Source organism: Halichoeres trimaculatus, unplaced genomic scaffold (assembly GCF_033239565.1).
Source record: "Halichoeres trimaculatus isolate MK-OKI-2021-1 unplaced genomic scaffold, fHalTri1.1 fHalTri1_scaffold_13, whole genome shotgun sequence".
Taxonomy (NCBI): domain Eukaryota; kingdom Metazoa; phylum Chordata; class Actinopteri; order Labriformes; family Labridae; genus Halichoeres; species Halichoeres trimaculatus.
In genome coordinates, this window is record NW_027437191.1 from 28,346,692 (window position 1) to 28,370,086 (window position 23,395).

At 39.2% G+C, this 23,395-nt stretch overlaps 1 protein-coding gene across 1 annotated transcript in view; it reads left to right on the top strand.

Annotated features, from left to right (window-relative positions):
- Positions 1-23,395, top strand: part of man1a1 (mannosidase, alpha, class 1A, member 1) — a 235,490-nt gene that overhangs the window by 92,277 nt on the left and 119,818 nt on the right. The window contains exon 3 of the mRNA XM_074685022.1: positions 10,389-10,504. Coding sequence (XP_074541123.1) covers positions 10,389-10,504 — 116 coding nt within the window. The remainder of the gene's footprint in view (positions 1-10,388; positions 10,505-23,395) is intronic.

Genomic DNA, 23,395 nt, shown 5'->3' on the forward strand with positions numbered 1-23,395 from the left:
TGGTACAAAATTATTGTGTATTGATTAAAAACAAAAACAAAAATGAATAAAGGGAAGAGAACACAAGAGGATGGGTATTCACTCAATAGAAGTATTCCAAATACAATATGGAGATGGCTCTTGGCTTTTCGAAAAACATCATATGTTCATAGCTATGTTAAATATTTGAAGTGTTATCAATAATACAAGTCTAGTGTTATTAAAATCTTAATAAATGACAAATTTTCTTTTTTTTTCCATCATTAACTGGTTATGGTACAGTTTTCCCGCCAAAAGGTGGCTAACTGCATCAAATAGCGAAAGAAGAAGAAACGTTGCGGCAGTTGCTGGAAATGCAGATGTAGAGCTGTGAGATCCAGAAGCAGAAAAATTAGCTGACTGAGCAAGACGGTAAACTCTAAACCAGTGGTTTTCAGTAGCTCAGTGTTCTGACAAGAAGGGGCACAGTAAACCAAAGATGTCCTGTAGCTATTTCAGGTAGATGGTGTGTCAATTCAAATTTTCTAGGCACTGTTAACACAACAACAGTTTTAGGGTAAAACGCAAAAATATTTTTGCATTTCGGCCTCGCATTTACGCAAAAACGGCATTTAAGCCAACCTAAAACGCAAACTTCTGAAAACAGCCTCCAGTGGAATTCCTTGTGTAAACAGCAAGCAGGCGTTTTCAGTAGAAACGCTGACGTCACGCTCCACTTCCCGCAAGCGCATTCAACAGTACAGCAATACCGCTATTATGATCGTTGTGGACTACCGTGTTATGCTTGTGTTGCTGAATTTGCTGCCTGTCTTCTACTTCAGTGGAGATCTACCAAAAGCTGCATCTGAACAAGACAGTTATAGCGCCACCTACAGGCCTGGCATGCTTACTACAGCGTTTTCAGTCCCTCTGCATTTCTGTGTAGACCGAGATTTTTTTCACTGCGTTTTAGCGTATTTTTGGTTGAAACTTCGTTGTGTAAACGGGGCCTTAGATGGTCGTCCATCATCTTTCTCAACTATTGCGTTTGACTCTTGGTTCAAAGTCACACAGTTAATGTTATTCTGGCAGATAGAAAGTTTCTGAGCAGAGGCTGAAAACATGTTATTCAGCTTAATATTTTGAATATGTTTGAATACTTTTTTTTCCAAAAGATTGATACAAGCTGTTGTATATTAATTACAGACAGTATCTCCAATAAATGAGGTTTGTGCATGTGCAAACAAAGCACATTCTGAGAGTATTAACAGGATGTTGGTAGCTGCAGAATAAACTGTTTGGCATTGGCAGAGAAGATTTGGCAAATTTTCTTTGAGGTGTATTTATTTATAAAGTTTGACCTCAGCCCATCTGGACCGGGAGATAGATTTTTTTTTTTTTTACCTATACAGCCACCAGGGGGAGCACTTTTTGTGGCAACCTTACTTCAAAGCGAGCAAGATGACATCCATTTGTTTACAGTCTAGGGGCGCAACCCACATACTTTGTTTATATGAGAGTGTGTTTAGCTTTTTCAACAACTGACTTTTTCAAAATGTAGCACGTAAGGAACAGGTGGGGAGCAGAATAAAGGATCATTAAAGACTTAATCCTCAATCCCTGTTTTCTTCAGAAGAACAGCTTTCACACACAATCATCATGTCATCTCATCAAAACACTGTGTCCAGCTTCCAAAGCAACATTTATGATTCTGCAAGGTCTGAATGAGGGGAGATCATGTTGACTTTTTGACCTCTGTCAACCCAATCAAAGCCAGTGAGTGTGTGTGTGTGAGTGTGTGTGTGTGAGTGAAGATCCAACATCCCATTCGTCAATCACTCCCAATCACTCTCCTGCTCACTCCCACATCACAGCATCAGAGATTACAGCTCTGTCTTTGCCGCCTGATTGCACGAAAGTGAAGGTTATTTTGTTCTGAACCACCAAACAATGCATCACTCTGCTCTGACACACACACACGCACACACACACACACACCCACACACACGAGGGAGGGAACAGGAAGGAAGCAGTACGTTGAAGCAGTTATTGACGCTTCGCTAATAGAGTCATTTACCAGCTAATACTCGAACTTTCTGCACCAAACTGCTGCAGAATAACAACTTGTACTTGACATTATATAGGATGTGACAGTGTGTGTGTTTCAAGCAGGGGTGTGTGTTTCAGTGTGTGTTTGTGTTCACTACAAAGGAAAGACGTCTCCCTATGTGGGTAATGAATGTAGTCTGCATGTTTCGACACTGTTTTAAATTCACGCATCACTCTCCTCCTCACTTATCATCTCTGAGAGGAGAGAAAACTGAGCAGATGAGGATGGAGGGATGCAGGACATTGTAAACAACGCTCTGTGAGAGGAAAGACAGAAGTACAGAGTGAGGAGAGCTGAAGAAAGAGGAGCGATTGATGGATAGCTCGTTAGATGGTGAGTGTAGGAAGAGGAACATGAGGATGGATTGTGTTTGGAGGCTCGCAGGCAGAGAGGAAGTGATACTCTTGCTTAACGACTTTTGGACCTTGAGTCCTCCATTCTTTCTGCCGTCCCTCTTCCATCCATCCTGATTCTCTGTCTGGGAACACAAAGGTAATGATTCTGGTCTTCTGAGGGCACCAGCACTTCCATTTGTCATCCGTGGGGCAATTCTTCACTTTCCCAGGTTCTAGTTTGGAGGTTGTAGAAAACATGGCGAGCATCATAAAAACCTGGAACCATGTTTTCTGTAAACGGTTCCTTTAAACATATATTTTTTTTAATCCAGCTACCATGTTTTGTTTTTCTTAAAACCAAATAAATCCTTTAAAATTCTCTTTAAAGCTCCTGTAGGTTGTCTCTTTAATTTGTTTTGTTTTATGGTTATGACACAAACCAAAGCTCTTCTAAATCTCTGTGTGAGCTTGATATATTGTATCTCAAAGGTCATTTTATATCCCTGTCAGCCTTGCTTGCAGGGTAGGTGTCCATCTATGAGGTTATATTTGTGCCACCAGAAACTGAATTTGAATTAAAATGTTGAATTTGAAAAGCATGATGTATAATGGAATTTAATGTTTTGAAATTGAATTAATTTACTATTTTTTTGTAAATTCAATTATATTTTTTTATTGATCTTAAAACTGTATTTTACCTATGAAAACTCTACTCTTTTTATACTTTGAATACAAAAATACAGAATTCAATTTCAATCCACAAACGGCAGATTCAGTTTTACAATTTACTTTAAATTCAGACCATTACGTCATCCTGTGCCTGTAGGGAGACTAATCAAGCTCAATCTTTTAATCAATTAATCAATGCTCAAGTAAGTACCATTACACATCATGCTTTTCAAATTCAATATTTTAATTCAAATTCAGTTTCTGGTGGCACAAATATAACCTCATATCCATCATTTGAACAGCTATTAAAATTGAATGAAAGCAGTCACCTCAAAGATTCACTATGGATTACCTTCAACATAATAAAGAATAACAGTCAATTTTTGTCATAAATCATTTATTTACACTTATGAAAGTTTAAGAGTTTCAAAGAGATTAATCTTCCCACTTCATCCACTGGGGGCACCAAAGTCAAAACAAACCAAAAAAAAAACCTCACAGGAGCTTTAAACATCAGTTTTATTTATTGTTTTCTCAGCAAATTTCTTACTTGAGATTTAATATGAATTTCAAAGCAACAGTTACCTATTTTGGATTTGAAGTTGGGTTATATGAGTTACTTGTTGACAGTGGTTGTAACAGGGCAAGGTTTTTTTCTTGTTTGTTTACTTTTTGGCAATGTTTTGATAAAAATTGCCACCTTTGTGGGTCATTTGTTAGGTATTATTAGTTGTGCTTTTTCAGAATATGAATTAATGCCCCCTGGAGGACTGTTCAGAGCTTTCTGAGTTCAAAGAAAATGCTTCAAACTCTCCTTCCTCCCACCTTTCATCACTTTACTTAATCTGCGGTATCAGAACACAATATTGTAGTGGACCCAACATTCATTTTACTACTACACTGACATGTTTTGTATTTATTAGCATGTAATGTCATCGGCATGCCACAGTGATCACAGCTCTTATTTGGCTATTTATTTTACAGGCATGCTATTGTAAAATGATATGAATATATGAATGAATGATGTATTGACTGTGAGCCGGGGACAATAAGGTTTATCTTATCTTATCTACATCAGCAAAGGATTAAAGTGAGGGTGGTTATGTCTGCCACTACAGTTTTGATAGCATGACAAGCTAATGCTACCATCAGTGAGCAGGCTCTCTATTTAACCCATCACTTACATTAACGATCAGTCAGAAGGTTCCAAACGTCCAATACTGTTTTGAGATATGGAGGATGGGCGTTTTAAGAAAAAATATGATTACATAGTCACTTCTAGCTTTTTGCTGATTTTTTGAATAGTCTCAGCCTCTCATTCAGTTACAGGGAGATAGAGACCTATTTAATAAGACTGGTTAGATGTCACACACAGGTGGATACAATATAAGCATTTTAGGTGTACTTTTGTTTAACTTTTGTTGAAGTCTCGATTTTGTTTCTCCAATTCATAGTACTGCACTTGTTTTATTGGCACTAATAATTTTTCACATTGTTATGTTATTATGGAGGGGTTTTTTTTGGGTATTTAGTGACAAAAAGCAAACAGCTTCCAGATGCTATACAACCACTATCTAGCGATTATCAAGGGTATCATAGGTATCATGGGTATTAAGTAGGGGTGCACCGATCACAATTTTCTGGCCGATCACCGATCACTGATCTTTAAAAAGCCTGACCTGCCAATACCGATTTCGGCCGATACTGATTTTTAGTTTTTATTTTCTATAATGGACAGCATATACCTTCAATGTTCCAATCTTATTTTGTTGAAAATCATTGAAAGATTCCTGTGAAACAATAAAATCTTTATGTTACAACTTGAATAACCAATAAAGTGTCCTGAGTTTTAGGTCTCAGAGCAAAAAGCAACAAAGGCTGGCTGTCAGACTTTCCTGGAGGTTTATGAGATCAGTTTTATATGTAGGATAGGCCGATCACCGACCCCTGATCACCGATCCCTCAAAATGAAGGAAATCGGCACCGATCGATCGCTATATGTCTAGTATCGAGGGTATCAAGGGTATCAAGAGGGTTCAATCCATTGTCATCATTAAGGATGGGTACCTTTCACATTTGAAACGATACGATACCAATGCCCAGTACCTGGCAATCAGTACCAGTACTCTGCGGCACCAATCTTCGGTACTTTTGTGTGTTTCTGTGGTTAAAAATATCAATTTGTTTGATAATATTTTTTTCAATTTAACATATTTATTCTTCAATGTATAACCTAACAACACTGTGTTCATGTCCAGCATGGAACATCTCCTACTCTTCCACTTCCTCACAGTCACAAGGATGCATCAGTACCTGGTACTTTTGACAGAATTAGGTCGGTACCTATAAAATTTATTGATTCGGTGCCCATCCCTAGTCATTACTAGCTTTTATGTTTGGTGATGCTTCTGTTTATTCTTAATGCCAGTGCGACCGGACCTTTAGTCAACATCCCATGACGTGCAACAAGCAGCAGAACTCCCAAGACAGTTGCAGGGAGATCAAAATGAATGTTGTTGACACAGAAAATCTGTAAATCCCACTTTTAGAGGATAGAGGAACCGATAAAGATGGTAAAAAAAATGGGAAAACAATTTTTAAGATGAGATAATGGCCATGTTAAATGACATTTTTTTTTATCATTAAACAATTGTTTGAGTATCTAGAAAACTAGAACTATTCAAGTTTGGCCATTATTTCTTTTCAAGCAAAATTAATATCAGCAGAAAAGAAACAAGGAAGAGAAAACAAATGGAGTCTTTTTTCCGTACCTTTTTCCTCCCATTGGCTTCCTGCCATCATTCAAATACCTGCAAATGAGCACCCACATGAACAATCAATCCTTGTATCGCACCAGTCTGCCTATTACTGTCTGTGTTTGGGCTCTTCCATCTTCACCAACCCTTGTCCAGGCTTGACTGGGTTAGTGTTTTTGCTACCAGCGTCAGCTTCGTAGGCAAAGATAGAAGGCACAGATAGAAGGCATTACTTCGAAGATATGGTAGGTGGTTAAGCCAGAGGCAGCAACAAATGCTAATAAATAACCCTTTTTTTCAAGTAGCTTTGTTCTTCTCAAAGTGCAGCTTTACATTAAAGTAATGACATAAAAACACTTGCAGAGGCTAGAAGGAAAGATTAAAGTAAACATATTCCCCTGGTGCACCCACACTGGTTTCAACAACAAGAAACAAGCAACTGGGAGTGTCTCCTTTCAAGTGAGTGCCGAGAGCCAAGGACACACAGCGCCGGGGTTTCTCGAAGGAACTTTCAGAAATGTAAGGATGCGCCTGCTGTGACAAAGCCCCCACATGCAGGAGATATCATAAGACCTGTCCTCCCCTGCTGCTCTGTCTTTATACAGGCATCTCAGACTCGCCTCCTCCTTGGCTACCACTCGTGTTTTACAGAAAGCATCAGAGACGCTGCCCTCTGCTGAGCCATCTGTTCCCTCAGAGTCGCAAACGGAGACGAAATCCTCTGTGGCACGGACCATCATCACCTCAGAGATCAGTGGAGTTTACTCTCAAAACCAAATCTGCATGCTGACACAGACAAGCTGATTTTAGCAGCCATCCTTTTCTGTCTCTTGGACAAACCACCTCACATACAACAGAAATCCTCAAATTGTATTCCACGAAAAAAATGCATCCACTCTCCTACATATTATAAAATATCCTCCTCTTCCAAAGAATGTGTTATAAGACTTGTGAAATACCTTTCCTCTTCTTATTATTGTTATTCCATATTAGTATTCTGGTCACTCTCTGGCCATCTGTACCTCCACACACACCCTCACACAGACTCACACAGACATACAGGAAGAGCAGTGAGGAGAAAGGAAGCACAGTGACAAGACAATGGATGTGAGGAGAGTGTCCTGTCCTCTCTTTGTCGCTCAGGAGTTTCAGTGGCGTCGAAGAATGTGAGAGGGATGAAAAACAGGAAGGACGACAGACGACAGCAGAAAGCGAATCTGCTGACACCTCCAGTGACATTATGTCTGTTCTGGGTAACCTGGCGTTAAGCTCCTGTGCGCTCTTACATTTTAAACAGCCAGTTGTGCGTATGAGATGAGGAAAGACCTCTAACACCCTGAATGTTTGGTCCATTTCAGGTTAAATGTGATGCAACAATGGACTGTATGAAATTTTGGCCTAGCCTTAATGCCTCCCCTTGATTTTAGCGCCGAGTTTCAGGAAAACAGTGGCCAAAATGGAAAATGCTGACTCATGTTTATAATCTACCAATGAGTTTGGACTCAATCTGCTCTTTAGGGAACGGGCTTTGAAACACCACTTGCTATGATTGATTGAATACTGTTTTTGTATCAGTAGCCCCACTCTAATGTGGATTGCTTGACTTTTGGAGCCAGCCCCCAGTGGACACTTGAATAACAGCAGTTTTTCCATTTTATATTATCTATTTATTATTATTTCCATATTCGATTATAAAGATTCAGTTAAAAAATAGATTTTATGCCCATGTGTTCAATTCTTAATTCTTAACTTCTTGACAACTAGCATGGGTCTTGATGTTGTATTTCCCCTTAGATAGAATGGTAGCAAACAAACACAAAGCGTCAGAATTATTTTTTCCTTCAAGTATTCATTCGATTCCTTGGGGTAGGGGTGGGTGATACAGCCTCTAACTTATATCACAATGTTTTAAGGAAATTTGCAATAACAATATTTGTGATGATTGGGGAAAAAAAACGTATTAGTGGTTGCTGCTTCTGAATAACAGTATTTTTATTGCACACACAGTATGGAAGCCACTTTTCCAATGATTTACTCCTACTACACAAGCTTGAAATGTAAACATAGTAAGTAGGTCAGACCACCAGGGTGGCCCCTTGTCACCGATTCAGTCTGTGATCTTCATGGACAGAACCTCAAGATGTAGCGGGGTGTCTCCAGTTTCGGGGTCCACAGGATTACATTCCTAATCTTTGCAGATGATGTCATTCTGTTGGGTTTTTCTTGCTGGGAGCTCCAGTGAGCATTAAGGCGGTTTAGGCAACTCTACGCCTTGAAAGGGCGGACTGCCTTCTGTAAGTGTTGAGTAAATCTTCGCACCCAAATTTAAAGAAGTTTGAATGTCTTGTGGTCTCGTTCACAAGTAACACGTCACCTATGAGTTCTTACGTGTTGCTGGGTCCTATTCTTTTTGTTCTGTACATGTTGCCACTTGGGGTTGTCTTTCAGAAGCATAAAATTTCTCTTCTTTGTTTTGCTGATGATGTCCAAAGATACATGCCCCTAAGGTCGCTAGGCCAGGACACTGTGCAGCCATTTCTCAATTGCCTCAGTGGTGTCAAGGCTTGGATGAGGGAGAATTTTCTTAAATTCAATGAACCCAAGATAGAGATCATCTTCTATGGAGGATACGCCTCCTCAACAGCCTGCTTTGCTGAAAATCTGGGCCCTTTGAGTTCAAACATTCAGTCTAATGTTAGGAACCTTGGTGTCATCTTTGATAACCATTTTAATTTTGAGAAGCAGATCAGTGCCGTTGTGAAAGCAAGCTTTTTCCAACTCCATCTCTTAGCTAAGACCAAGGCTTACTTCTCACAGGCAGATCTTGAAAAGACGAACCATGGCTTTATTTCATATATTGGACTATTGTAACTCTTTATACATTGGCATGGATAGGTCATCCATTAACCTCCTCTCCTCTCCTCTCAAGAAAAAGCTCGACCACATTACACCAGTCTTAGCATCTCTCCACTGACTCCCAGTCTGCTTTCGCATTGATTTTTAAATTCTTTGAATCGCTTTTAAAGCCCTCAATGGTCTTGCCCCTCTGTACCTCTCAGAAGTACTTCGTCACTACTCCCCAACCAGAGCCCTTAGGTCTTCTGACCAATTGCAAATGCTAAAACCAGACTTAAGTCTAGAGGAGTCAGGACCCTGCCCCTGGACCATGGAACAGTCTCCCCATCCATATAAGAGCTTCCCAGACCATAGAGATTTTAAATCTTCCTTAAAGGCCCGCTTTTTCATCAATGAGCTTATACATATCATAGGCACCTTAGTCTTCAATTTTTATACTTCTACTGTTTTTTACAATGTTTATCGATTATTATTGCTTTTATTGTTAAATTTTTTTATTTATATGTATTTGTGTACAGCACTTTGATCGACTGCTGTCTTCTTGAAGGTGCCCTATGAATAAATTTGACATGACTTGCTAATTTCCAGTCCCAGTCACTCTGTTACTCACCTCCTTTTTTGGTTTAGTAGAGTGGAAATGTAGCGGTGATGAGTATGCGTGAGTGCTTCAACTAGTGAGATTTTGAGTGGTCTGTACTGTACTCCTGCGTTTTCATCCCTTGTAGGTTATTGTAAGGGTATAATAATATTTCACAGAGAGAGAGCGCAACGGGAGTTCTGACGGACAACAGTCGCCCTGCTGCACCTCCAGCTGATGATTCAGCATGGTGTCTAATGGAAAGCTTTTAGCTGCCTATGCATCCACCCACGTCTTACATAGGGATACAATCCCACAGATTTATAAAGTAACACACCAGCACCGCACTACGTTCTGACTTTGTAGCTTCGGTTTTTCTTGACTTATTATTATTTCAGTGTTTTTCCTTCTACCATTACTCCCTGCCCTTATCTCTGCACGTCTGCCGCCTCTGATGTATTCATGTTTTCATTTCTGCTCCCGCTCTTGATCTTCCGTTTCTTTTATTCTCTCCGTCTGTCTCACCTTTAAGTGGTCAGATAGTGCAGACAGACCTGGTCCCGTGTTTATAACAAGTATGTTAGGACTAAAAGCTTTGCTGAGGGCTCAGGGCTGCATGCTTAATGATTTATTGAGCCTCCCTGGCAGAAACACAGACTAAGGTGTTGGGGTAGCATTAAGGGGGATTGAGTAATGACAGCCCTGAAATGATGGCTTGTGTGCCTCTGTGTGTCTTCCCTCCTGCTACGAGGCTAATCACCAGAGACGAGCAACCCTCCCGACGTTTCATCAGCACCCATAATCGCTGCTCCCCACCATCTGTCGAGCAAAATAATTTATTCAACCTCCAAACATAACTTTTAACTTGTGCTGTTTAATCAGAGCTTTTTCAGCCACACTGGTGCTAACACCTGTTGCCATTTATACCGACAAAGGGAAGGAACTCTAACACGCTTTTAGCATTTGAATGAACTTCACTGCAGTTCTTCAGGGTTTCTTTTAACCAGCTTCCTCTTCTTTCCAAAGCAGTCAAATAAAAATCCAAACACACACCGACTCGAGTACGTTTTAAGAAAAGAACCAAATTCAACATCGTTTTCTAACTCCTGTGTCTGTTTCTGTTATAGGAAGTATAAAGGGAGCGACGATAGTGGATGCTCTGGATACGCTCTACATCATGGAGATGTATGAAGATTTTGACGCTGCGACCGACTGGGTGGACAAGAACCTGGACTTCAACGTGGTAAGGAAGTGATGAGCTAACACTATCTCCAAAGTTTTGCACTTAGAAAAGGATTCAGACCCTTTTCTGTGGAACTCAAAATTGAGCTCAGGTGCATCCTGTTTCTACTGATCATCCTGGAAAAGTTTGTACAAATTGGACGTGATGTATAGAGGCTTACTCCTAAGGTCCCACAGGTGTGAAGGCATGTCAGAGCACAAACCAAGCATGAAGTTAAAGGAATTGACAGACAAGACAGTATGAAGGCCAGATCTGGACAAGGGTGGACAATAATTGCAGCATTATAGCTTCCTAAGAGCACAGTGTCCACAGAAGTGTTTTTCAACTTTCTTGGAGCCACGGTACATTTTTAACATTGAAAAGTCCTATGGCACACCACCAACCAAAAATATAATGAAATTACATTGTGAATCCTAATAACAACATAGTCTTTTCTAGGGGTGTGCCACATCATACCATCCACGATAATACCGTTATAATTTTTTTTTTTTAAATTGTCATTTCGCAATATTTACTGGTCAGAGACGCAATGACGTATGACGCTCCCTGCTGTGTACAAAACAACAATGGCCGAGAGCAACGTAGCACGGCAGCATCAACTTCGTCCTCTCATGAGGATTTAGTGCCTAAAAGAGGAGCTACCTCAGTGGTGTGGAGGTGGTTTGGCTGACCAAAGATCAGACACGCAGCAGAACACATTAAATCAAAATGTGCAGGAGAACTATTACGACGAAGAGTGGCAACAGCACAAACATGTTCTACCACCTAAAGCTGTAACACACGGCCAAATACAACCAGGCTATGAAGACATGTGAGAGGGACGTGAGAGCTACGATATTAACGGTTGAGTTTTTGCACCTACAACAGACGTGGTGGAGCCGAATGTCCAAACCTGGTATCAGCATTACCCCTAATTCACACATAATGCTTGAGCGCCATGCAAAGCGGATTTGGGGCGCATTCTAATTCATACTGGATGCATCTCTGGTAGGGCTGAACAATTTATCGTTTTCAGATCGAAAACGCAATTTTAGACAATGCAATTTTGAGATCGCCAAAGCAGCAATTTTTTGCAGCGCTCCTGACTGACTCAAGATCTGTTGTGTCAAGTATTATACACATTCTGTTTTACAAATTTGTAGACAATCTATATGTTAAAAGTGCTGGTAAGCAGGTCAACAAGACAAAGCCTCTGTTTAGGAGTAGAAGTTGATGAAAACAGATTATTTATCATCACTATTGATGATTAAAAAATCGTGAATTGCAATATCTGCCAGAAAAATTTGATATTTTCCTAAAATCGTTTAGCCCTACATGTGAATATCCCAAAGCTTGATTTGAAGAAAATCGTGAATTGAATTGAAATCACAATATCTACCAGAAAAATCGCAATTCAATCGTTTCTTAAAATCGTTCAGCCCTAGTCTCTGGAGCGCCGTGCAGCACAGCACAGGGCAGCGCCCACAACAGCTGGATTCCCAGAGACCACAAGATCACAGGAGAACCACATGTTCCTGCAGGAATACACCCATGCCAACGTATTTTAATGATAATTAATTAGCATGTTAAGCTCATCTGGCCCTCCCAAAACTTCAGCACCTTCAGTCCATGCCTTCTCCTTTCTGTTGGTGTCTTTATAGAAAGAATGTGTTGTGTCGTATAGAATTATAAAGTTTTTCACCTCCAAGATTAACTTTCTTCCTCCAAAACTTTAGATTTCCTCTGGATCTGACCTACTTACTATGTTTACATTTCAAGCTTGCGTAGTAGGAGTAAATGATTGGAAAATGGCTTCCATACTGTTTGTGCAATAAAAATGCTGTTAATCACAAGCAGAAACCACTAATAACAGGATCTTCGTTTTCTTCACCATAACGTCATAAATATCGTTATCGCAAAGGTTGTTAAGTCAATCAAGAAACAAAAACAATGAGTTGGTGTTAAAGAGGAGTGGGCAGATTTTTTGGGGGGTGGGGGGAGTTCAGATTTATTTGCACAAATTACGGGTCATTCGAAATTTGTTCAAACTTAAATTTTTGAAAAAGTGGCAGCCCTAACTTGAACCCTATTGAACATTTCTTTAATACTTACTTAAATCATCCATTGGTTCCGTTATTTGAGATCCTGTAAGATATACATTCAATACTTGTGATATTTTTGTGCAGAAACTGATGGGAATAATTTAGGTCTATAAACCTGCTCTTGAAGAAGCAGCCCCACCCTGCACTTGGCACCTTCATTAACATGTTTTTTTGTTAAAGGGAACTTAACATGGAAGATCAAATGCCTTCAGAATAAAGGTTTAAGTATGCCTCCGGCTCAGTCACGATGTAATTAAAGAAATATGAACAACAACAAATAAGAACACTGCTTCTAACCTGGAGGTATAATTTAGCAGCATAATTTAGCAGCTTGTCGCTTAAATAAAAACGATTGCAGAGTTCAACTCGGTGTTATTCATAGTTTGTTATCTGGGTCAGATTCTCCCTTCAAATGAGGATAAAACTCATGCTGTTTTGCAAACAGAATCCAAAATTTTGCACGGTGTTATTGTGCTGAATTAATAGTAGATTTTGCAGACACCACAAATGTGAATCACTGCTTTGATTTGGAGGAGTGGTGCAAACGGACAGAGTGTAAAAAAGTCATTTGCTGACATTGAGTGTCAGGAAACAGTTTGATCCGAGAGACTCAGGGTGGGGTGTTTACTGTCAGCGTTGAATCCTGTGTTTTTATAGTAGAAGCAGCTATCATTTACAGGTGTCAGTTTGAGTAAAAAGACAAATATGACACAAGTGTTCACATTTTGTCACATGTGCATGCAAGAAGAAGAAAACCATCAAAGCAGGCGTGATATTTTGCATCCTCATCCTGCAGAGAAACAGAACCCGCTCTCTTCTCATTAAACACCAAAGTTCTCTGAAGCTCTTTGCCAAGGACATCTGACGCTTGTAAACAAAACTCCCAAGAATCATAAAAATCTGATTTTATGCTGATGAAAAACATAAAAATGTGTAATTAGATTAGTTGGGAGACTTAGAAAAAGCCTGCAAGTGGTGTTACTTTTTTTTATTTGGACTTTTACTGGCGGGGATTCAGGTGAACATCTTGTGGCTGTTAAGTGAATGAAAGAGTATAAAATAAACTTTCCACAGAGATGTGATAAAATGAGAAGAGAGATATGTGCCTTAAAGGTGCAGTCTGCAGAGATGGGAATATTTAGAGATATCTAGCTGCCAGATTATAAACTGCACCTTGGAACAGTGAACCTTGAGGCTTTTCTTCTCCATGTAGATCAGTGTAAGTCAACTACAGACCTTTGATAGCTCCATGCATGTTAGAGTTTGACTGTATATATGTTTATTTAAAGTGGGGTTGGAAAATGAATGGAAGAAAGCCTTGAAGTTGCTGCACTGAACCATCTGCCTATGCACTCTGAATTATTAATGCATGTGTATGTGCGTGTGTGTGTAGAGTTGTATGGATTATACAAACACTAAATCCAAGCTGCAGTAACATTTTTAAACTGTAAGAAAGGCAGGAGGCCTGTAGGGATGGGTACTGAATGAGGTACTTTTACAAGATCCGACTGAATTCTGTCTGTAGTACCTTGTTCAGAGTCGCGTAAAATTAAACAGGACCATGTTTGGTACCTAAATGCATCCTTGTGACTGTGAGGGAGTGGAAGAGTAGGAGATTTTCCATGCTGGACATGAACACAGCATTTCAAGTTTATATTTAGAGAAATAAATATTTTTAATTCGAAAACTTTGAGATTTTATAATTACACAAAATGATATTTTTTACCACATAAGTTCACACAAAAGTACCACAAATTGATTCCTTTGAGTACCAATGCTAATTAACAGGTACTGGGTATTAAATTTAGTTTTCTTTTACTCCCAAATTGGTTATTTCTAAACTCTATTTCTTAGTATCTAAAGTAAGATCTTTTCTTCTTCTGGAGGGAAACAATTTCCTCAATTTATTTTGTCCTAATGATAGACACTGGAGCTGGAATGTCACAAAGAAAAAGGAGGTCAGAGCAGAAGAAAGCTAAACAGATTGTCTGACAAACTACTAGATGTGGGAGAATTTTTTTTGTAAATATCAAAGAATCACCCCAAATCAGCACCCCAAAAATCGTAATAGTAACAGATTGCAGGAATAGCATATTGTTTCAGCCCTAATAGTCTATAGTACAAACTAGGGATGGCAAAAGAAAAAAGTTCACATTATTGGGGTTTTTGCTTAACAATTTTAAATCAAGATTTTTGTTTCTTTTTTTTTCTTCAATTAATTTAAATACTTTGTTTTATTCTTTGTTTTAAAATATGTTTAAAAAATGGTAAAAGAATCCAAACGGGAGAAAATCATATTGTCCCAGCCCTAGTACAAACTAAGTTTACAAAGTTTACTATTCCAGTTTCAAACAAAAGGGCTGCATAATTAATAATTGATACATTATCTTGTCGCTTTGCGTCCTACAAAAAGTCGTCTCGAGACAAAGAAAAGTAATGTTGTAAAGAAAATCTGCTCTACAAAACAGACGCCTTAGAAAAAGTCACATCCTTATGACAGTGGGTGATGGTGCTCATGGGAAATGGAGTTTTTATCCTGGTTTCTCTCCTTGACTTCTTCAAATATCTTTAAAGAGGAGTAATTTGCTTAAAATGATGCCCGTGACCACAAGGGTCACAAATCTGATTGTGTTTGTGTGTGTTTGTGTGTGAGTGGACAGGAAATGAGTGTATTGACTCTTGATTCCTCTCTCACAGTGTTATTAATAAAACCCAGAGGCAAAGAGCCAAAACACATCTAATGGATCCATATACAAGTCTGCTTCTTAGTGAAGACACAAATACACACACACACACTCAAACACAGAAACATACTCAAATCCTGCTGGACGCTCTAATGGAAATCAATGCTTCTCTTTTTGTGTCTGGTATCAGATCGGTTCCTTTCTTCCCTCATTTGCTCTCGCTGGGTTTTGGCTTCCTGTCAAGGTGTGTGTGTGTTTATGTGTGTGTGTGTGTGTGTGTGTGTGTGTGTGTATGTGTGTGTGTGTGTGTGTGTGTGTGTGTGTGTGTGTGTGTGTGTGTGTGTGTGTGTGTGTGTGTGTGTGTGTGCAGTCAAATTCTTAAAGGCACTGTCTGCAATTTTAACATTGCATTAATTCTGGAGATCCCTTTGGACAGAATCTCCAGTGTTCTCTGAAATTAAGACTGCATTTCCCATGAGCACCATCACCTAAAGCATGCATTTGTTTTGGAAGCAGATCTTCTTCTCAATAATGCTTAAACAACTTTTTATCGCCTGGGGGCAGGTACACACTACAGGATTATCTGGCTGATTTTTGTCCCGATCTCCTTACGATTAAAGCCAGCAAAGGCCCCATTGTCTGATGTCTGCAAATGACATTGTGTGTGATCCGTGTTTTTCTTTTTTTTTTTTTTTTTGCTGTTGATGCACAGTATGAAGTGATTAACACATCACGGTTCGCAGACCCTTGGGGGTCCTTGGACCTCACTTGAGAAACACTGCTGTAATGCGTGCCAGCTTTAAGTGTTATGCAGAGTGATAAGGTGATTCAAAGACACATTGACGGTTGAATCACTTCACGAGTTACTCATGATCAGATATCAGAAACTGATGTTTGCAACCTGTTGTTTTCAGAGGTTTTCTGCTTTTCTGTCTTTTTTTGGGGGGGTTTGTTTGTTGTGTTTTAATTTGGAATTTTATGGAGTCCCTGCACACTGTCATAAATTACTTTTAGCAAGGTGTTTGTTTTGGAATTAAATAGAGATCAGATCGTAACAAATTTTCTTTGTTTAAGACAAGTTTTTACTGGATACAGTTACGTAGTGCTACAGTTTGAAACGTGACATCAAGCAAATGTTGTAGCAGCCGGCTATATGTAGTGCTATCGGCAATCCAGTGCTCCGAGGAATCTGTAGGCTAACATGACAACAAGTAAACACTGTCAGTTTGTATGTAGTTTATTAGCGGTTTATATTTAGCACAGCTAGCAGCCCGGTGCTCTAAGACATGTCTGTAATGTGTAACATTAATAATTCCTGGTTAGCTATGTCCTGTCAGTCATCTACCAAGCAGAGCTAACCTAACCTCACTCTTAATTTTATTGATAGACTCTCAAGTTTGAACAGACCACTGCAGAATAACTGCTGACTGTGGGTTGGAATCAACATAAGCACAAACAGATTAGCCCATGTGATATATCCTGTTAAGCTTTCTCCTGCTCTTCTGTCCTTTTTTCTGTCTGACAGTTAGGCTCCCGTGTCCACCATCACTACAAAATTAATCACAGAAATCACTTTTAGCAGAGAAAACACAGATCTCTGTGTTAGTCAGTTCTCACTTCTAAACTTTATCAGCAGGGGTGGTGTTGTCATAGAGACCTAGATCAATCAATTCGGTCCCTGTCGACCCTAACTGGAAGCTAAGAAGTAGCAATTTAAAACAATGTCACCTGTAATATTGTTGCTGATAATCTAATTTTAAAGTGTGGATTACTTTTGAAAACTCAAACCTTCAAACCTGACTGAGCTGCAGCCTCACGTGAACTCTCCCAGCGAACAGGGCAGTTCCTCTTCACTTGATTTAAAGGAGTGAATAATAACGTCAGACCTTGTTTGCTCAATGAGGAATGTTCATTAACTAGATTTAATAGCTGCAGACAAAATCTATTCAGCTTTTATCACCACTCATAAAAAAGGGCTTGTGATTAATAGTGGTGTTTATGTGTTTTAGAGCAAATTATTACGCTCTTTTTGTAATCTAGGGAATTAAAATGTGCATGAATGGTCACATGAACATGAATGATAAAAGCTTAATGACACTGAAAACACACCTTTTGTCTCTGATAAAAGCTGTTATTAGAGTCAAAGTCATTTTAAAAGCCATGGGATGAGGAGAAACTGATACTAAATGTGGAATCTTTCATTCAGACGTGACTTATGTCAGTAGCAGAGAGCAGAGGACACATCAAGTGCTGCAGTCAATTTCCCTTTCAGATCAGCTTTTATCCTCCTGATTCCTCAGAATCCAAGACTCTGCATGTTCAATGTTTCATCTGCTTCTCTTTCCGTGTTTTTATACATCCAAAAACGTCCGTGCTGCAGCAGTTTCTCTCTGCTTTAATCCTGCCTTATTTCCACTATTTTTCCTGCAGTCTGTCACTCAAACTGCGGCGCCACAGCAGGAGGCTCATTGTTTTCTCTTCTGCTGCAGCTGCAGAACGTGAAGACTTAAAGCCACCTTTGATACTCGTGTTTTCAGCATATGCTTTAAAATAAGTGCTTTTTAATGGATGTCAGATGCCACTAAAACACCCGGGGAATGTTGTACACGTGTTTGGATCCATTCTGGTTCCACTTGTGCTGCTGAAGTTTTACAGATTTCCTCTGAAATAGAATCTGTCTCATTTACTATAAAAGTTTTTCTGCAGAAGTAGAGACACGGGAAGATCTTTATCACATCTGACAGCATGATAATGAGGTATCATAAAACCAGGACTGATGTCTTATGAGCAGCATAAACTGTAGTGACTGCAGTGAAATAATCCAAGAAAGTTAAAGTCCTGAAATCACAACCTCAAAGGAGAATTTAGACTAAAGACTGCTGCTGTTTTAAGACACCTCTGACGGGCTCTTATAAAGAGAGACAAAGAAGTGTAAAACAAATAAGAGTGATTGTCTTAGACTCATGATGTGATGACAGCTCTGGACGCTCAGCCACAAATGGAAGCAGTCCAGAAATACTTGACACATCAACATAAAAACAACCGTCCCTGAGCAAAACACACAAAACGAGATGCCTTTGAGTTGTCAGCGCACAAACAAACATAAGAGAAACGACAGTAACCAGCAGAAGAAGAAACAGCCCTGTCATACTTCTGTGCTCCTCATAAGTGCTGTGTAAACTGTTTCTCTCAGGAGCTAATGGTCTGTACCCTCTCAGTGCCACCAGAGCTGCTGGCTCAGGGACCGATGTGCAACCTTTAATACCAACAGATGATGTAAAGGCGGATTTACAAGAGCAAAGTGGATATCATTTCATTGATTTGGCTTTTGAGAACTCAGACAGGGCCTGGGGAAATTCAGATTGTAGGCAATCGTTTCTTAAAGTATTAGCTCCTGTTGCCACATTGCATCTGTTATGATCACAAAGCAAATGTCAGAGTTGTATCTTTTAGTCTACGATAACTTCGGGACATATTTTCAAATCTTTCTTAAACATAATATGATATGAAGGGAAAAAACAGAAATAAACACTACCTCATATCACAGTATCAGTATCACACGCATAACTGCCCATACATCACATCACTTTACATTATTCTTTTTATTTCATGTATTATATTATTATTATTATTATTATTATTATTATTATTATTATTATTATTATTATTATTATTATTATTATAATTGTTATTATTATTATTATTATTCATTATTTACTTGTACTATTATTATTATTATTATTATTATTATTATTATTATTATTATTATTATATTTTATATTTATTATTTTTATTTTATTTCATCTTTATGTTACCTTACCTTACCAAGCTGGCAATTTTTTTTTGTTCATAGATGATTTTACTGACTTAAATACACTTCATTTTCTGTAGATTCTATGGTTTTCAACACCTCCATAGCAAACATTTCATTCAGCTTCCTTATGGGCCGTTTCAGATTTCACTAAAAAAATAAATAAATGAGGGGGTTTTTTTGTTTGTTTTTTTTCCTTCATGTGTTGGAAGGCAGGGTTATTTTTTTAAGATTATGTGTTATACGCATTAAAATATTATATATAAAATATATAATATTAAAATATTCCTCTTTGTTTTTGTTTGGTAGTTTTGTATTCCTAGTTAGGGACAGGTTCATGTGAACTTTTAGCTTTTAGCTAGGATATGAAAGTATCAGTATCAAGTATCATCAGTGCTCTTTAGGCAACAAATTGTGTAATTCTTTATTTTTGTACCTTTCATTTGTAAATATTTGAGATAAATAAAGATCAAATCAAATCAAACATTAAACTGAACAATTTTTTCAGGGTTGTGTAGAAAAGTTAGCCATAATTGAGAAATTAGGCAAATGTCAACTTAAAAAGTGGGTATTCTGTTTTGTATTTTTTTAGTCTCAATTCTGTCCCTCTAGTTGCACTTTTAGTCACTTTACATGGTTCACTGTGTTGTATAAAACCCTTATTTCAGACTGTCTGAACACTGCATTTTAGCTGCTGTCTCTTTAAGGCTCCCCACTCCACTGACCCCCCCTCACTCTGATTGGCTCAAGGCCTGTTGAGGGCAGTGCTAAGAGCAGATGCTGGTGTTTGAGGCCTGCCCAAAATGTAAGGGTGGGAGAAAAATTAAAATATGACATATCAGGATTTTTTGTTTGGCAAAATTAAAAATTGGATTTTTTGTTGAATTTTTATTTTTTTAAATTCATATTCTCTATTTCAGTCTATGTTTGCAAACTGGATTGGAAAAAAGTAACCACTTTTCTCCAGCAGTGGGGTGAAATGTTTCTCTCTGACTCATGTGATGTGCAAAATCAGAAATATCAAAGACTTGCGATTTAACTCGAATCGGCACCCCAAACATCGTCATAGAGTCGAATTGCGAGAATGGCGTATAGTCCCAGCCCTACCAAAAAGTCATAAAGCAGTTTGAAGATCCTCACACAATGACCTCATCATTTCAGAAAATCTCATGGGGGGGTCTTGTGCTATTTTAAGAACGGACCATTTTGATCAGTGTACAGACAGATTTCTACAACATTCTAATATGTAGAGGTTTGAAAATCTGCACACATTTAGTGTGAATATCCAGCATGGTTACTTTGTATTCATGTTTAAAATATGGTAATGCATTATACCCCCTCTTTAACTTCCTCCCACTTCCATCGTCAGTGATTCATGAGGTCCGTGGTCACTCACACTCTGTATTGTGGCTCTGCAAATTACTACTTACTGTAAGAATCATAACCTTCATGCCTTCAGCATTACTCTCTGCTCTTTTAAGAGCAATGACTGAAGGAGAGTTTCGCCTGCGTCACTAAACCTGAATTAGAGAAAGAAATTCTGTAGCTCCTTCACCTTCATTCGGTCGGCAGTCGCACAGGTCAGTGCTGTTTATTTCTACAGAAACACCTTAACAGTACAGCTCTACTACTTCAAGGTAAAGAGTTAGTGAACAGGGCTAAAAGCTCTCCTGAGAATTCCTCCGTCAGAACTCAAAGACTCTCAGACACTTCTGTCAGTCATAAATAAAGACGGTTCAGACAGGGAGAGATATTTTAGCATTACAAGTTCCCCAGCCATTCACAAAAGCGATCACCTGATACACTTTCATTTTAAGAGGTCATTACCTCTACCACTTATCTCACCCTTTATTATATTCGTGTATGGAAGAGGCCGTGCTTAGTCAGTCTCACACGTGCTCTGTAAATGACTCTAATGTTGCCACATCAGGAAACTCGACTCCTCGTCTGCCAACGTCGTCAGGAAGCAGATAACGTAGTAGAAGTGCTGACTCAGAGGGTCATTGTCCAACACTGCAAAAAGTTCTCACATAGGAAAATTACACGAGTAACATTCTCTGAAATGTCTGTTTTACATTATATCACACTATATTTCACCCCAGCAGCTCATTAAAACTGCTCTGCTAATAGACAGCTGGCAGCAGAAGGACATAATATTGTCCTTTTTGCATTTCAGCTGCCAGCGCGTTGTGAAGGAAATAATTTGATTTTAATTAGGACGAATTAGCTCCACAATCTAACCGCTCCATCAGTCATTCAGACTTGGAAACGGGACACATTTTGTCGAGCACATAATTTGTTGTCCCCCCCCTCCCTTCCACAGGATGGAGTCTATTGTCCTATCTCTGGTTGACAGCAGTGACTTATGAGAGCTGTCAGTCAAGCACAAAAACTTCGTCTGACTCAGGAATCTGTCGGTGAAGAGCGAGGCAGCGACGCGGCTCTATTGTTCCGCCGCAGAGACAAATGGCTTTACAAACTTTCCATTTTTGTTATTATTTGTCCCATTCTCTCTGCCAGGAGTCTGTCAGGAAAATGGAGGCATTGTATTTTTAGATGCGGCACATTTCGTCGCTGCCTTTTAATAGATAGTTTTGTATCTACGAGTTTCATTTCACAACTTTGGAGGAGATGTGGAGTTCATCACTTTTCTTTGACACGTTTGAATAAATGCGCCTGGAACACAACTTATTTATCAACAGATTCATAGAAAATCATCCGCTGCAGAACTGAAGGATGTGTCCTAATTTCTACAACCACAGGGTAACCTGTGATACAAGACCAGACCGGAAACTTGATAATGATAATATCACAGTACATCTGTTCTTCCTCTGAATTCCAGGACAAAAAATGCATAGAAGTATATGATTGTTTTAATCAGGTGCATTATCTGGTGTAATCTGCAGGAGCAGCAGAGCTTTGTGGGCGTTTTTTATAATTCAGTATCATTAGGAGCAGAATGCTTTGTGAATTATACCTTGAGACAGAGCACATGGCGGACCGAATGATGGACATTTCTCGATGCTGTAAGCAGACACAATGCATTCTTAGTGGATCTCCCCACAGTGTTTTTATGTTTCCTGTTAGCATGCTAACGACTACACATCTTTTTAAATACCAATGCCAATACTTGAGCCCAGTTTCCATCAAGCGGTTCAGTTTAGTTCGTCTCGGCACAGCACAGATTTTACAGCATTTCCACTGACTAACCCTGGGACAAATCCTCAAATAACCGAGACAAGCAGTCCCACTTTTTGGGACCCTTCTGTAGGGGTGCCAAGCTCAACTGATCTTGGAAGGTGGAGCTATAACACTGCAGTCCATTGATTGGCCAAAGTATCGTCATTTGCTGTGTGACAGCAGCTGTATTTCTTAAATAAATCTTGATTGTGCTTTGTAACAAAGAGCCACATGCCAACCATAAAGAAGACAAATTGCTGGATTTCTTCTATTGTTGCTTTTTGTTTACTACTAGGGGTGCACCGATCACAGTTTTCTGGCCAATCACTGATCACTGTTCTTTAAAAAGCCTGACCTGCCGATACCGATACGGCCGATACCAATTTTTCCTTTTAATTTTTATAGCTGACAGCACATACCTTCAATGTCCCAATCTTACTTTATTGAAAATCATTGAACAATACCTGTGAAACAATAAAATCTTCATGTTTTAACTCGAACAACCAATAAAGTGTCCTGAGTTTAAGGTCTCAGAGCAAAAAGCAACAAAGGCTGGCTGTCAGACCTTCCCAGAGGTAAAGAAGATCAGTTTCATATGCGAGGATAGGCCGATCACCAATCTCTGATCCCTGATCACTGATCCCCCAAAATTAAGGAAAATCGACACCGAACGTCCCACTTTCTTCTTGGTTGGATTTATTAGTGGGGTACACTGTGTTGCCATAGCGTCAGGCTATTATGCAACTGATGCAGCTATTGGTATCTGGCTTACACACTGCCTACCATGAGGGGACACAGTAGGCTGTGGAAACGCAAACAAGACCAGGCTTGACTGAGCTAACACATACCTAACTGAACTAAAGCATACCAAACCATACTGATCTAAACTGGCCTGCTTGGTGGAAACAAGGCTTAGGACTCTGGAAACGAAACGGAGTTGACTAGATCTGCCCTATGGATCAGCACCTTGTGGGTGTCCAGTCTTACTTTCTTAGTCTGATACCAGGGTCAGATCCCTGAAGGGGATATTGACGTCGACAAATTGGAAAACAAAGACAAAAAAATGGGGCTGACAAATTAAAACCATCTTTCGCTGCTTGCCCTTTTCCGGGGTTGGAGGGATTTGGAGCCTATC